Source organism: Oncorhynchus nerka, linkage group LG27 (assembly GCF_034236695.1).
Source record: "Oncorhynchus nerka isolate Pitt River linkage group LG27, Oner_Uvic_2.0, whole genome shotgun sequence".
Lineage (NCBI taxonomy): Eukaryota > Metazoa > Chordata > Actinopteri > Salmoniformes > Salmonidae > Oncorhynchus > Oncorhynchus nerka.
The window spans coordinates 91,528,661-91,544,106 of NC_088422.1; the positions used below are offsets into that span (position 1 = coordinate 91,528,661).

The 15,446-nt window shown below is 40.7% G+C and overlaps 2 protein-coding genes and 1 pseudogene across 3 annotated transcripts in view; 2 read left to right on the forward strand and 1 right to left on the reverse strand.

Annotated features, from left to right (window-relative positions):
• The first annotated feature begins 2,697 nt into the window (after positions 1 to 2,697).
• LOC115116444 (proteasome subunit alpha type-4-like) lies at positions 2,698 to 6,709 on the forward strand. Its single transcript, XM_029644940.2, has 9 exons — positions 2,698 to 2,778; positions 3,239 to 3,267; positions 4,404 to 4,446; positions 4,570 to 4,732; positions 4,996 to 5,073; positions 5,244 to 5,332; positions 5,517 to 5,647; positions 6,021 to 6,144; positions 6,464 to 6,709. The coding sequence occupies exons 2-9, from the start codon at positions 3,265 to 3,267 to the stop codon at positions 6,616 to 6,618; spliced, it is 786 nt and encodes a 261-aa protein (XP_029500800.1). The 5' UTR covers positions 2,698 to 2,778; positions 3,239 to 3,264; the 3' UTR covers positions 6,619 to 6,709.
• A 6-nt stretch (positions 6,710 to 6,715) lies between these two features.
• Positions 6,716 to 14,114, reverse strand: LOC135565396 (ornithine decarboxylase antizyme 2-like; annotated as a pseudogene).
• Positions 14,115 to 14,313: 199 nt separating this feature from the next.
• Positions 14,314 to 15,446, forward strand: part of LOC115120660 (uncharacterized) — a 43,261-nt gene continuing 42,128 nt past the window's right edge. For both annotated transcript variants that reach the window (XM_065012296.1, XM_065012297.1), the window contains exon 1: positions 14,314 to 14,956. The gene's annotated coding sequence lies outside the window, so the exon portion shown is untranslated. The remainder of the gene's footprint in view (positions 14,957 to 15,446) is intronic.

The following is a 15,446-nucleotide window of genomic DNA, read 5'->3' on the forward strand; positions in this document are numbered from 1 at the left end:
GTAATCAAGGTGACAGACAGACTAACGCCTTGCACACTCTTGCCTCTGTAACGGTGCAGTTAAATTGTTAAATTCCTGCATAAAATGGGTATTATGCCACCTCCTGGTAGAGTAGTGTGTTTACATTGTATAATACACTGAGTGATAAAGGTATGGGATTCTGGGTAATCCACAGCAGATTTATGGAGAATTGCTGTGGGTGAGTTGGAAATGGAATGTTTCCGGGATATAAATGTATAAAGTTGACATTACATCATAAAACCCACATGGAAAACTGAGATTCGGCAAATAACACATAAAGAGTGGCTCATTTGACGCCAAACCAACAACAGTAGTTACTAATAACATAAATTGCTAATGTACGATTGCTAACTACTCACAATATTTTATGCACTTCAGTGCTAGCTATGCTTTCAGTACTAGATGCATTCTCTGATCCTTTGATTGGGTGGACAACATGTCAGTTCATGCTGCAAGAGATCTGATAGGTTGGAGTACATCGTTCAGAAGTTGTCATAATTACTGTGTAAGTCTATGGAAGAGGGTGAGAACCAGAGGGTCTTTTACTCAGTTATAAGGAATTATTATCACTTTACAAGGTCCCTGTTACACCTAAAGATTTTGCAATTGTTTTAGATGCCATTCCTTCAGGTGTTGCTCTGTTATTCAGGAACGTGTCAAGACCTGACCCTCAGAGCCTATCTTCTATTGACCCTGTTGACTCATCAGTAGGAAAGATTTGTTTCTCTTATGGTCCATTCAACAACAGAGCGATACGAACCTTGTTTCAACAGGATGTTGTATACCTTATGTCATGCCTTATTGGAATGGATTTATTGATAATATCGGTTGGAAAAAAGTTTGGATGTTGCCACACGCATACCTACTTGTTAACAAAATTAAGGAAGCTTCCTTTAAAATTATTCATAAATATTATCCTGCCAACCACTATATGAAGAAGTTTAAGGAAAACATCAACTCAAATTGCTCCTTTTGTAATGACCACCCAGAAACAGTGTTGCATCTTTTTTTGGCTTTTTATTAATGTAAGAAAACTGTGGCAAGACATCAGTAGATTTATAATTGAACACATTTATGAAGATTTTACACTATTGTGGAGAGATGTACTGCTTGGATTCTTTACATACGATAGAAATAAGCTGAAACATTTTTATGTAATTAATTTCATTATTCTTTTGGCCAAATTTCATATACACAAATGTAAATTTACAAACAAAAAAAAACACATTTTCTTACCCTACAAAAAGAAATTGAACTGTATTTTAAGACAGTTAAATACTCTACTAACAAAAAAAGCTGTTAGAATTGTAAGTGTATGTATGTCCCTTAAGGTCCTTGTGTAATTGTAACGTGATATTGTACCCCCTAGCTCGATTGTCCATTGTATATCATCTATATATACTTGTGTTCCCTCATGTACTTTCTGTACTGATTTGTTGTTAATATAAAAAAAAGTTTTTTAAAAAGGGGGGTGAGAACCATGAGCCTCCAAGGTTTTGTATTGAAGTCAGAGGAGGACAGAAGCTAGCTGTCCTCTGGCTACACCATGGTGCTACCTTGCAGAGTGCTGCTGAGTGCTGCTGAGGCTACTGTAGACCTTCATTGCAAAACAGTGTGTTTTCATAGATTATTTGGTGACGTGAATATATTTAGTATAGTTCTTAATAAAAAAAAAAGATAAATGCAATGTTTCACAATTTTTATTTTGTTGAAATTCATTGAGGAGGATGGTCCTTCTTCCTCTGAATAGCCCCCCCATTCTACTGTGACACAACCTACAGATAACTCTTTATTGTGCAATATGTATGTACAATATGTATGTTTTAAGTTGATGGGCTACTCTATAGGGCCTGCAAAATGAGCAGTGGCACTCCTCTGGGTCCTTCATGGGACCATGCCCCAGGACTACCTGACATGATGACTCCTTGCTGTCCCCAGTCCACCTGGCCATGCTGCTGCTCCAGTTTCAACTGGCCTGGGCCCTAGGACCATGTCCCAGGACTACCTGACATGATGACTCCTTGCTGTCCCCAGTCCACCTGACTGTGCTGCTGCTCCAGTTTCAACTGTTCTGCCTTATTATTATTCGACCATGCTGGTCATTTATGAACATTTGAACATCTTGGTCATGTTCTGTTATAATCTCTACCCGGCACAGCCAGAAGAGGACTGGCCACCCCACATAGCCTGGTTCCTCTCTAGGTTTCTTCCTAGGTTTTGGCCTTTCTAGGGAGTTTTTCCTAGCCACCGTGCTTTTACACCTGCATTGTTTGCTGTTTGGGGTTTTAGGCTGGGTTTCTGTACAGCACTTTGAGATATCAGCTGATGTACGAAGGGCTATATAAATACATTTGATTTGATTTGATTTGGGTGTAGACTGCGGATTTGGAAGCTAAAAGTGCTCCTGAGTAGAATGGACACCCTATTACTGCGACACAAGGTACAGATAATTTTGTACGGTGCAATAAATGATAGGAGTACACACAAAAAAAAACATGGTTGACTATTTAGGCTTGAAAAAATAAATAAATAACATATCTTATAGAAATACTTTACATTTGTCTTTGTATGATAACTAGTATAAAATATATTGTTAATTGTGCACATTTACACCGTAATTATTCATTTACAAAGTATATAGGACGGAACTTTTATTCTGAAGGACTCCAAAAAATACCGGACCCGGAAGTTCTTAGTTATTCTTGCTTGCTTCCCAGCGGTGTGTCAGCAACAAACTACAACATCAGGCTAGCTAAGGTAAATAGCTGTTTTATATTCCTGTCTGTTTAGCCACATGTTTACTTTAAAAAATATAATAAATTGCCAAAACGTGACTTCTTGTTAAAACGGCGCCAAAAGTTAGCTAGCCTATCAAGTCATTGTGAAGATGGCTAGCTAAGGGTTAGCATGCTAGCTAGCAAGCATATTTCTGGTTAACATTTGCCTTGTATGAATGAACTGCGTTTACGGTTACTTCGCTAACGTTTGCTGACTAACGTTACTCTAGCTAATTGAGCTACTACTGTAGCTATATGTTAACTTTCTAATTGGCTAGCTAGCTATACTTTAATCAAATAATATAGTTCGCTAACTTACCAGCCCCTGTCTAATAAACAGTAGTCATGATTTGCCATGCCCTCATTTGACAGCAACACTTATTGTTTTGAGCTTTGATTATGGAACTTCATTAATATTGTTGGAATTATTTGTTTCGCAGGTTTTATTTTACAGGCAGGCTGAATCATGGTAAGTAGCTAGCTACGTTAACGTCGCTATCTGTAATGTACAAGTCACTTCAAAAATAAAGGAAACACCAACATAGTGTCTTTAAAGTGGCAATATGTACTTTTTTGGCCGACCCGACCAAATTCATAGAAATGTGAGTTATAGATTTATCATTCTACTTCAAAGAAGAAGCAGTAGATCTGTTCTATGTGCGTTATTTCAATGCTTTTTTTTCGTTAAGTTTTGTTTTTGCATCTTTTACTTTCTGTTTTGTACCAGTTTCAAACAGCTGAAAATACAATATTTTTGGTTATGGAAAATATATTTCACAGTGGTTTAGATGGTACAATGATTCTCTACACCAGGGATATTCAACTCTGACCCTACAAGGTCTGGAGCCTGCTGGTTTTTTGTTCTACCTGATAATTAACTGCACCCACCTGGTGTTCCAGGTCTAAATCAGTCTCTGACCAGAGAGCAACAATGGAAGAGAAAAAAAATAGTAGTGGAACTGGCGTCGAGGTCCAGAGTTGAGTTTGAGGGCTCTACACTATAGCTTATTTTGTCAAACTAAAATTAGGCAAACAATTTCAGAAGTTTTAGCAACCAGGAAATGGCGGAGCGATTTCTTCATAGTGCAACTTTAATAGGGCGCTGGACCACCACGAGCGGCCAGAACAGCAGCAATGCCCCATGGCATAGATTCTACTAGTGTCTGGAGCTCTATTGGAGGGATGTGACACCATACTTCTATGAGAACATCCATCATTTGTTGTTTTGTTTAATGGTGGTCTCAGGCACTTCTCCAGAATCTCCCATAAGTCTTCAATTGGGTTGAGATCTGGTGACTGAGACACACACACCCTTTAAACCCCCTATGCTCCTTTGAGACCCCTCTTTCAGACACTGAGATCTCTTCTAGCCATGGTAGCCCAAAAAACTGGGTACTTTTTTTTTTTTTTTTTTTGCTTTAATTAACTCGGGAACCACATCTGTTAAAGCACCTGCTTTCAATATACCTTGTATCTCTCATTTACTCGTGTTTCCTTTATTTTGGCACTTACCTGTACATGTTTAATGTGATGCAATTTGACTACCTTGCAACTTTTACTTGAGTGCTTTCTTGGGAAATTGTTAACACTTATTTGTTTTTGTAGTCCCGTAGATATGATTCCCGGACGACCATTTTCTCACCTGAAGGCAAGTGTTATCTTTCTAATAACGATGTACTGTCCATAATCAATGTTACCATCACATTCAATACTATATTGTCAAGTGTTCTCCTCTGACCAACCATAACAATTAATTGTTGCTGTTTTACAGGACGCTTATATCAGGTGGAGTATGCCATGGAGGCTATTGGCCACGCCGGCTCATGTCTTGGGATTTTAGCCAATGACGGAGTGCTGTTGGCTGCAGAGAGACGGAACATCCACAAGCTGCTTGATGAGGTTTTCTTCTCAGAGAAGATCTACAAGCTCAATGAGTGAGTATGACCATAGTCTCTCTTGCCAGGCTTATATGTAGCACCGCTTTTAGCATGCCAACAAGACAGATCAGGATCTTCTCATAAAGCGTCTCAAAACTAGGAGTGTTGATCTAGGATCAGGTCTGCATTATTATTATGATCATTATGTTCAGACAAACTGATCCTAGATCAGCACTCTGAAGCTGGGGTGATGTCAGACATGCTGCTACATTATACCCATGGGCTGCTCTGATTTGGTGTCGTAACCTTTATCCTTTCAGAGACATGGCTTGCAGTGTTGCCGGAATCACCTCCGATGCTAACGTTCTAACCAATGAGCTGAGGCTAATAGCACAGAGGTACGTTGGGTAGTAAAGTCCACGGTCTCTACCTGTGACCCATTTGTTCATTAATTTGTATACAAAGCAATGTACAGTGTTAGTGCAAGACCAACAAGGCATCTCTAGTAATCTAGCACCGTGTCTGTTTATCTGACAGATGATGTGTATGTGTTATTTAATTCACACAGATATCTACTGCAATACCAGGAGCCAATCCCCTGTGAGCAATTGGTGACAGCGTTGTGTGACATCAAACAGGCCTACACACAGTTTGGAGGTTAGCTATAAGACAAATGACATTAACACCTCAGTTGGGTTCTCTAGTAAACACCACCCTGGTTACACTTGCTGAAACCATATTGGACCAAAGGGCTGTGTGGGAAAAGAACATACCAGAGTCATTAGAGTACAGTTAGGGTAAGCACAGGTTTGATTGTATTTGATGTGTTGTGTGTCTTCAGGGAAGAGGCCGTTTGGAGTGTCTCTGCTGTACATGGGCTGGGACAAACACTACGGCTTCCAGCTGTACCAGAGTGATCCCAGTGGGAACTATGGAGGCTGGAAGGCTACTTGCATCGGCAACAACAGTGCGGTAAGCCTGTTTGCTGTCATCAACATTGGCACAATGCACATGTTTTGGCAGCAGCATTGCCACAAAGTAAAGACGTGAAACGTCACAGTAGATGGTGCTACAGTGTTGACTGGGAATTAACATATAGCTGATACTTTTATGGCATAATATTTCAATAATTCAGCTCCTTTTCTGGATGTCAGACTTATGGCTGCCTAAGTGGCATACTCCCTCTCAATGAAACTAGACACAATTATCTCATCGAGTGGTACTGAGGTTTTAACCTGTGGTAACTTGTGGAATAGACACTGGCTGGAAAATGATTTTAACCAATCAGCATTCAGGATTAGACCCACCCGTTTGTATAAATCATGTTGTCTTTTCTGCGCCCCAGGCTGCAGTGTCCATGTTGAAGCAGGATTTCAAAGAGGGTGAGATGTCGCTGTCCTCTGCCCTGGCGTTGGCCGTCAAAGTCCTGAACAAGACCATGGACGTCAGCAAGCTCTCGGCGGAGAAAGGTAAGATCTACACCTGACATCACTGTTCTAAACAACTCCTGAGCCCGTCCTGCCTTGGAGCACACTAAGTAAACAGACTGGAGATGTTGTGTAGAGTGGGACAGTGTTATCCTAATTCTCAGCTGTTCTATGGAGAGTAGGCTAGTGATGATGATGTCTAAAACATTAGACATCATCAGCTGTTGTACATCATGCACACATACTGTGTATAATAAATATGTTGTGTGTCTAGAGATATGCATATTAAGCGATACGTCTGTAATGCAGCCTGAGATATGAACATAGACTGTATGGCTCATGGATATCTTGACCTCCCCAGTGGAAATAGCCACCCTGACGCGAGAAGACGGAAAGACCAAGATCAAGGTGCTGAAACAGAAAGAGGTGGAGGAGCTGATCAAACGACACGAGGCTGAAGAAGCCAAGGCAGAGAAGGACAAGAAAGACAAAGAACAGAAGGAGAAAGACAAATAAACACGTATTTAGAATTCATACTTTCCTAAAAAATCCCGTAATGTGTTACGCGCCTGTTTGTCTTTTTCTTTATTAAAATATTGAAACCAAATGTGCTGATAGAATCTCTAGTTTTATTATGGTGTGATAACTATTGTGTATCCAGGCAGACTTCTCAGAAATACTTTGAGGACTGCAGTAACCCCCCCCCCCAAAGCCAAGCCAAGGGAAAGATTAATGCCACAGGGTATGTCCTGATTGTTTAGAGAATTTCACTGTTGTGAACTGGGTCATGTTCAGTAGGGCACACAGTAGCAAAACATTTTAAAGCACTTAAGTTCAGCTTGTTTCACTTAGAACAACCAATATACTTGTATGCAATATACTTGGATTCACATCATTACACATGGGCTGTTAACTAGTGTTAAGTTCCAAAACACAATACTGACTAGAACAGAGTTATAACAGGAATTTTATTCCATGTTTAGTGTCATTACATGAACATGGAAATCTAAAATGTATATAGAAATTCTAAGACACGATAGTATAAAAAGTAGGAAGAGAGTGTGTGCATAGTATGTAAGTTGTATCAGCAACAGGGGAATGTAGGTTCTTGCTTTCACACGTGCAGCCTAATCTTCTCAACTGAATGCACAAGCAGAATGGAAAGTGAGTCCAGTACACAGTAAGTGCTCCCCTGACCTCTGCTAAATCTGTCAATTATGGGAGTTTACATGGATCAATCACTCAATTCAAGACAACAGAGACATTTGCACTTTAAAATACATTTGTTGCAGCGGTTCAGTCAAAGAAATAGTCCTGAAAGCGTACCCGTAATTTAATTATCCAGAAGTCTAGATTCCAATATGTGCCATATTGCCCTTAGCCCCCTCTTCCAGTACACGGTTTTATATTATCACAGTCCCTCACCTTTAGCTGCACTGTGGAGTTTAAGTTAACATTTTTAGCACTGAGTGTCCCACTTGTACTAGAAGATGTGGCAACATTTACAGTTTAGTCATTTAGCAGATGCTTTTATCCAAAAATACTTAAAGTAGTGTGCATATTTTCTTCACACTGTTCCTCCGGGGGAATCGAACCCACAACCCTGCTCTACCAACTGAGCCACACAGGTGATAACATGCAAGACGTCAAGAACGCAGCCGCCTAATAGGTTCAATCTTTTTGGTTATCTCCTTGAAGGTTCTATCACTGAAGAGGTCTACAGAATTAATGGCTTGCTCTCCGTCATGACTACAGCACTACATATGAGAAGTGCAGAGCGGAAGAGAGGCGAGTCTTGTTCCAATATGCTTAAATGGATTCCTTTTCTTGTTTTCTATCACCACCACAGGAAAAAAAACAAAGGTCAGTTAGGCATGGAAAAGAGACTATTGGGTCAGAGCAAAGATGAGTGATCCCCTCCTGATCAACCCAAACATCAATCTTCCTCTGACTCCGGGCATGTTGGACTCATGGAGTAGCCCAAAAACACCAGGTCTGCTCGGGGTGGTATCAGAGGGTGGCCTGGTTTCACAATCTCAAACCCTATGTAGTGGAAAGTCCTGGTAAGAAGTGCTGGAAAGATGTAGAAAACAGGATTGTTAACGTGACTGTTCAGACCATCTCTAAATTCAGTTTCCCTTTTTCAATTTTAGTGTGCACTTTGCATTATTCCTGATGTTTTTTTTAACACTAGTATGGTTAAAAGTCACTAACGTGACATTCATTTTTATCAATTAATCTTTCAACTAATTGAATAATGTGTCTAATATAAAGCACTTTTTTTTATTTCACCTTTATTTAACCAGGTAGACTAGTTGAGAACAAGTTCTGATTTACAACTGATAAAGCAGAGCAGTGCGACACAAACAACACATGGAATAAACAAGCGCACAGTCAATAACACAATAGGAAAAAAATGTCTATATAAGTCTATGTACCGTGTGTGCAAATGGCGTGAGGAGGTAAGGCAATAAATAGGCCATACTAGCGAGGTAATTACAATTTAGTAAATTAACACGAGTGATAGATGTGCAGATGATGATGTGCAAGTAGAAATACTGGTGTGCAAAAGAGCAGAAAAGTAAATAAAAACAATATGGGGATGAGGTAGGAAGATTGGATGGGCTATTTACAGATGGGCTATGTACAGCTGCAGTGATCGGTTAACTGCTCAGATTGCTGATGTTGAAAGTTGGTGAGGGAAATATAAGTCTCCAACTTCAGTATTATTTGCAATTCGTTCCAGTCACTAGCAGAGAACTGGAAGGAAAGGTGAGGTGTTGGCTTAGGGGATGACCAGTGAGATATACCTGCTGGAGCGCATACTACGGGTGGGTGTTGTTATAGTGACCAGAGAGCTGAGATAAGGCAGAGTTTTACCTAACAAAGACTTATAGATGACCTGGAGCCAGTGGGTCTGGCGACGAATATGCTGCGAGGTCCAGCCGACGAGAGCATACAGGTCGCAGTGGTGGGTGGTATATGGGGCTTTGGTGATCAAACGGATGGCACTGTGATAGACTGCATCCAGTTTGCTGAGTAGAGTGTTGGAGGCTATTTTGTAAATGACATCGCTGAAGTCGAGGATCGGTAGGATAGTCAGTTTTACAAGGGCATGTTTTGGCGGCGTGAGTGAAGGAGGTTGCGAAATAGGAAGCAGATTCTAGATTTAATTTTGGATTGGAGATGTTTAATATGAGTCTGGAAGGAGAGTTTACAGTCTAACCAGACACCTAGGTATTTGTAGTTGTCCACATATTCTAAGTCAGAACTGTCCAGAGTAGTGATGCTAGTCGGGCGGGCGGCGAACAGTTGAAAAGCATGCATTTAGTTTTACTAGCATTTAAGAGCAGTTGGAGGCCACGGACGGAGTGTTGTATGGCATTGAAGCTCGTTTGGAGGTTTGTTAACAGTGTCCAAAGAAGGGCTAGATGTATACACTACACATGAAAGAAAATGTGTCTAGACTTCGACATACCTTGATCCACTCTGCTTTTGGAGAACCACAGAAACACATGGCTGACTCCTAACTTTTCTTCCGAGAACAGGAGGAGACTGGTGAGTCTGATAAGAGAGAAGAGGGGAAAGAAGATAGGGGTGTATCTCAAATGTAAGTGTTGCTCCTTTGTGTTCCCTTCCATACTCATGTACACTGAAATATGCAGGATTCTCCCAAAGTAGTCATCTGTGGCTCCACCCAGTACAGCACATATCCAAGCTGCAGGCTAAGGTTAAATCTAGACTTTGTTTCCTCTATCGCAATCGCTCCTCACCCCCTACCCATGCTAGATTACGGAGACGTAATTTATAGATCGGCAGGTAAGGGTGCTCTCGAGCGGCTAGATGTTCTGTACCATTTGGAACGAGCTGCAAAAAACACTCAAACTGGACCGCATCACTACATTTGAAGACTCAATCATGGACACTCTTACTGACACTTGTGGCTGCTTCAGGTGCTGTATTGTTGTCTCTACCTTTTGGCCCTTTGTGCTGTTGTCTGTCCCCAACAATGCTTGTACCATGTTGTGTTGCTACCGTGCTGTGTTGTCATGTTGTGTTGCTACCATGCTGTGTTGTCATGTGTTGCTGCCATGCTGTGTTGTGTTGTTGTCTTAGGTCTCTCTTTATGTAGTGGTTTCTCTTGTCGTGATGCGTGTTTTGTCCTACATTTTATTTCTAATCCCAGCCCCCGTCCCCGCAGGAGGCCTCTTGTCTCTTGGAAGGCCGTCATCGTAAATAATAATTTGTTTGTTTGTTGTTGTTTTAAAGTGCACGTTTTTTTATTTAAAATCAGAAAAATGTATTTTTTTTATACTTAATTCCAGCCTTACTGATGGCATAATGCATGGTTATAACAGGTGTATGTATGCATGACTATAAAGCCAGCAAGGATAGATGGCAGTTCCTCCTCACCCCTCTTTGCTGCCCTCAGGGAGTGACCCCTCTGGGATCTCCAGGAAGAGGCTGTCTGAGGTGAACATAGTCTCCCAGCATGCATTGCGTTGCTCGCTCAGCTGGTAGTGAAAGTGCAGGATGGGGAGAGATCCACGCACAGAGGTCACCTGGGTCACTGTCAGCCTTCCATCCTGAGAGAGGGAAGCAAAACGTGTTGGCACACTGTTCGATACAGATCTTCCACAGTTATTAGATGGACAAGGTTTTGACCCATAACATATGTCTTTGTCAGCTTTCTATCTAGGAACTAGATCGGTTACACTTTAGCCTGATCTAGCATCTATCTCAGTAAGGGATTCCTGGTGTTATGATTATTGCCTATGAGTGTAATATTTTTCTAACCAATGGACCTCCAGCAGAATTACTCTCTTCACCATTGCTGTTTGATCGACACAGTGACTGACATTAACTTATACACATAGTGACATTAACCTGTACACATAGTGACATTAACCTGTACACATAGCGACATTAACCTGTACACATAGCAACATTAACCTATACACATAGTGACATTAACTTATACACATAGTGACATTAACTTATACACATAGCGACATTAACCTGTACACATAGCAACATTAACCTGTACACATAGTGACATTCACCTATACACATAGTGACATTGACCTGTACACATAGTGACATTAACCTATACACATAGCGATATTAACCTGTACACATAGTGACATTAACCTGTACACATAGCGACATTAACCTGTACACATTGCGACATTAACCTGATACACATAGCGATATTAACCTGTACACATAGCGACATTAACCTGTACACATTGCGTCATTAACCTGTACACATAGCGACATTAACCTGTACACATTGCAACATTAACCTGATACACATAGCGACATTCACCTGTACACATAGCAACATTAACCTGTACACATAGCAACATTAACCTGTACACATAGCAACATTAACCTGATACACATAGCGACATTCACCTGTACACATAGCAACATTAACCTGTAAATTACACACAGGGATATTCAAGCCATTCTCTGCCTGTTCTCCCATTTTGACTACTTCCAGGCAGTCTAGGATGAAACTTGTCCTTGTTTACAAGGGTCACTTGTTCACTACTAAAAGTAGCAAGGATTAACCTAACTTTAAGTGCATGCTTTTGGGCGTGTGTAGGAATGCTGAGTATCTTTGGGCTCTTGTCATTTTGTGGTTGACTAGCGTTCTGGGTTAACGAGAGTGGGTTTTGGCGCCTGACACAGTGACCCACATCCCTGAACATATTAACAAGTAGCTAAACAGACCATGTAAACCGACTGCAGTCTCTCAAATGGTAGATGGAGCATCAAGTGAAGTGCCTGTGGGCTTATGGCTATAAAGCTAAACAGTACGATGCAATGTATTTTTTGACAAAATGTGCTAATTTTAAACATTAATCTTTGTAATATCCTCATGGTTATTAAAACAGACATCCTTCCTAATTTCTTCCCTTAATGGCCTATGTGTTTGGATGAGTGAAATTCAAGTTTCTAACCCCATTGCTTTAACCAATCCAATTCTCTCAGGTCTTTGATTGATAACTTCAATAGAGGAAGAATACATTGTTTGGCTATTGGGATGAGGCCCTATAGGGACTCACTTTGTGAAGGAGCACATGGAGAGGGGGATCCCTGCCAGTCCCTCGCCCACCTGGGATCTTCAGCGGTGGGTGAGGGGCATCAGGAGCACCACAGAGGCCCTGGAGCCTGGCGCTTGGAGCAGCCCATATACGACACCAACATGAGACTGGCGGTACACAGAACAACAAGGTGAGGTTGGCTAAGTCATGCTAAAGTTATTGTAATATAAGTGGCCTTGGATAGGATGGTCAGTTAGCATAGGGTACCAGTTCAAATAAAAACAGTAGAGACACTAGCCTGACCCAAAAAAGCCTTTCACCTCAGAGTGCTATTGTACTGCAGGCTGGGATTAAAGCTACGTAGCCTATTGTACTTCCAATTAAAAATGTAATGAAGAATGTCAGCAGAGTTTGTTCACTCAAAACACCCCACATTTGGCATGCACACTCAAAACTATAACATGTTTCTATTATTGTACTAAACCAACCTTTAAAAAACTCATTATTTACAGCTCACTGGCAGAGAGGGAATTAGGTCAGGAATTAAGAGCCTGGCTAGGAAACCATGACCTAGTGTGTGCTAGTGGACATGTAACCTCTAACCTGACCTATATACCAGTGGAGGCTGCTGATGGGGAGGACGGCTCATAATAATGTCTGGAACGGAACAAATGGAATGGCATCAAACACATGTATTTGATACCATTCCACTGACTCCGCTCCAGCCATTATCACGAGCCCGTCCTTCCCAATTAAGGTACCACTCCTGTGCTGTATACTGAAAACACATCCCAACAAGGCACCTATAGAACGTTCTAGAAAAGTAGGGCTCAGGTCCATCTAACTGACCACCCACATATTATTAACAACATCTCAGTGTGCTGCACTGTGGGAGGAGAGAGTCTACTATCCATTCAAACAAGGGTACTATTTCTGAGTGGCTTATCTAATTCTCTAGGGGGGAGGAGTCTGCATAAAGCAGCGGTTGTGTAACAGGGACAGATCCGGTGGCTGGAATTGTGCTGTGGCAGAGATCCTCATAGCCCTACTATGTGCTGTGAATCAAATGAAATTGTATTGGTCACATACACATGTTTAGCAGATGTTATTGCGGGTGTAGCGAAATGCTTGTAACGTTTAAAAAAGGAGATTGAAGGAAAAAAATGATGCAAAGAAACTACTCTATGCAAAGAACAAAACTATGTTTCAGTGATGTAAAATGGAGATGGATTTGCTATTGATAGTTTGTCATTCGATAGTGGTTCATTAATCATTCAAATGAAGCTGTTGAGCCAGTAGTCAATAAAAGTGATTCCTGAGGCATTGAGGAACAATGGGCAACACGGGTTTCAGACCGTTTGTCTACAGATGTTATCCCTGTTTTGAATGCATGTACTTTTCACAAATTGGATATTATACCTGGTGACCTACACGAGTCATTATTATCAGATACACAGGTCACAGGATATATATATTTTTTAAACTTCAAATAACAATCACTTTAAGTAGCTAGCTATCTGTAATAGAACAATATGTTGAAGTGCACAATCTCAGCCTTAAAAAAACAGCATTAATTATTGTAGGAATTACACCAACAGAATAGCTGCAAAAGTGTTGTTGCTCTGTAAAAAGTAAGATATTCCTGTTTTTAGACAACAGCATATTTCACCAAACATTAAGTTTGCAATATTAATTAATATATTTGCTAAATGTTGTTCAAATCATGTAATCAATCTGTTACGCAAATTAAACCAACAATATCAGTAATTCTTACCTCTCTTCAGTGGCAGACATTATGAGAAAATAATGAAAAAGGAATGTCCTTACAACCAAAACAATAGCTATTCAATAGACGTTCGGCAGAATAATTCACCATCCGTGAAGCGCCAAGTAGTCCTAAAGACTGTCCTATTTTTGTGTTGCAGAGCAGCGCAGATGGGTCTGGACTGCTCACCGACTGGCCTGTGTGCACCATGTAAAGACAAACTGGGATCATGACAGGAGTTCCCTGGTGATCAATCCTCCAAATTTCCAGCAGATGGTGCTACAACACCTAACAGTAAAACAAGTGTAGAAATGCGGAAGTCAGAACGTAGTTACAAAAAAAGTGTAGAAATGCGGAAATAAAAACGTAGTTAATAAAAAAAGTTCCCCAAAAACGTCGATACTGTGTTGAAGACGAGCAGCTGCTGAACCCAGCTATCAAAACCGTATTCTCCGTAGTGTAAATGTAACCGACTGAGTAGGCATAGTTATATAGCTCCTGTCACCCAATGGCAGGCCTTCAATGTGTTAAAGTGAGGATTTATTGCACAGTTCCTGGAAAAGTCGTCCACTATTACTTGGCTGGGCAAGGCTGGGCCTAGCTAGTTAACTTTAGCGCGCTCAAAGTGGTCATATTTAGCCAGCTAAACTCACTTTAAAAGTGCACATAATTAATATAATTGATTCTTAATGTCAACATGAAAAATAATGACATGTCATATAGGCCGATAATACTAATGCACACCAGACCAACGAAAGGCATGGTTTAGGCATAGCCTGGCATTCTCCAGACCAAGGATAGGCAAACTCCAGTCCTCGGGACGTGTTTTCAAAACATTTTGGGGGATCAGAATGATCCGGATTCTGTAATCCTCATTTTTGCTATCCCGGACCAAATCGATCTGTCTGTTTTTGAACCGATTTTCCAGAAAATAATTGGATAGGATCGTTCTGATCCGGATACCACAATATCAAGGTCACAGAATCCAGATGTTCAGTGCTTTGAACAGGCCTACACCTCGCCATCTACTGGACAGGTTGTGTTACTGCTTCTTCATTGTCATAGAGAAACAGAGATGAGTTAAACTACATGAATAATCTACTTTGATTCAAAATAGTAGAGCCTGCATTTCACATATAAGTACATGGATGTATTTATTTGACACTTCTCAATATAACAACTGACCACATTGGCTTACCTATACTGCGGTCAATTTTATTAATTTTTTAACCTTTTTTTTAAACTAGGCAAGCCAGTTAAGAACACATTCTTATTTACAATGATGTCCTACCAGGGAACCGTGGGTTAACTGCCTTGTTCAGGGGCAGAACGACGGATTTTTACCATGTCAGCTCGGGGACATTTAATATAATGAACCTTTGGTTTTCAGATGGAAAAACGTTTTTGATGAAGCTCCCCTGAGTTACATTGATATTTCTTGGTTGTAGTGCCTTTCACCTTTCTAAATCCACCCTCCTAGTGGAATCGAGATGATCAAAACTATCATAATCACTACCTTTGAGTTT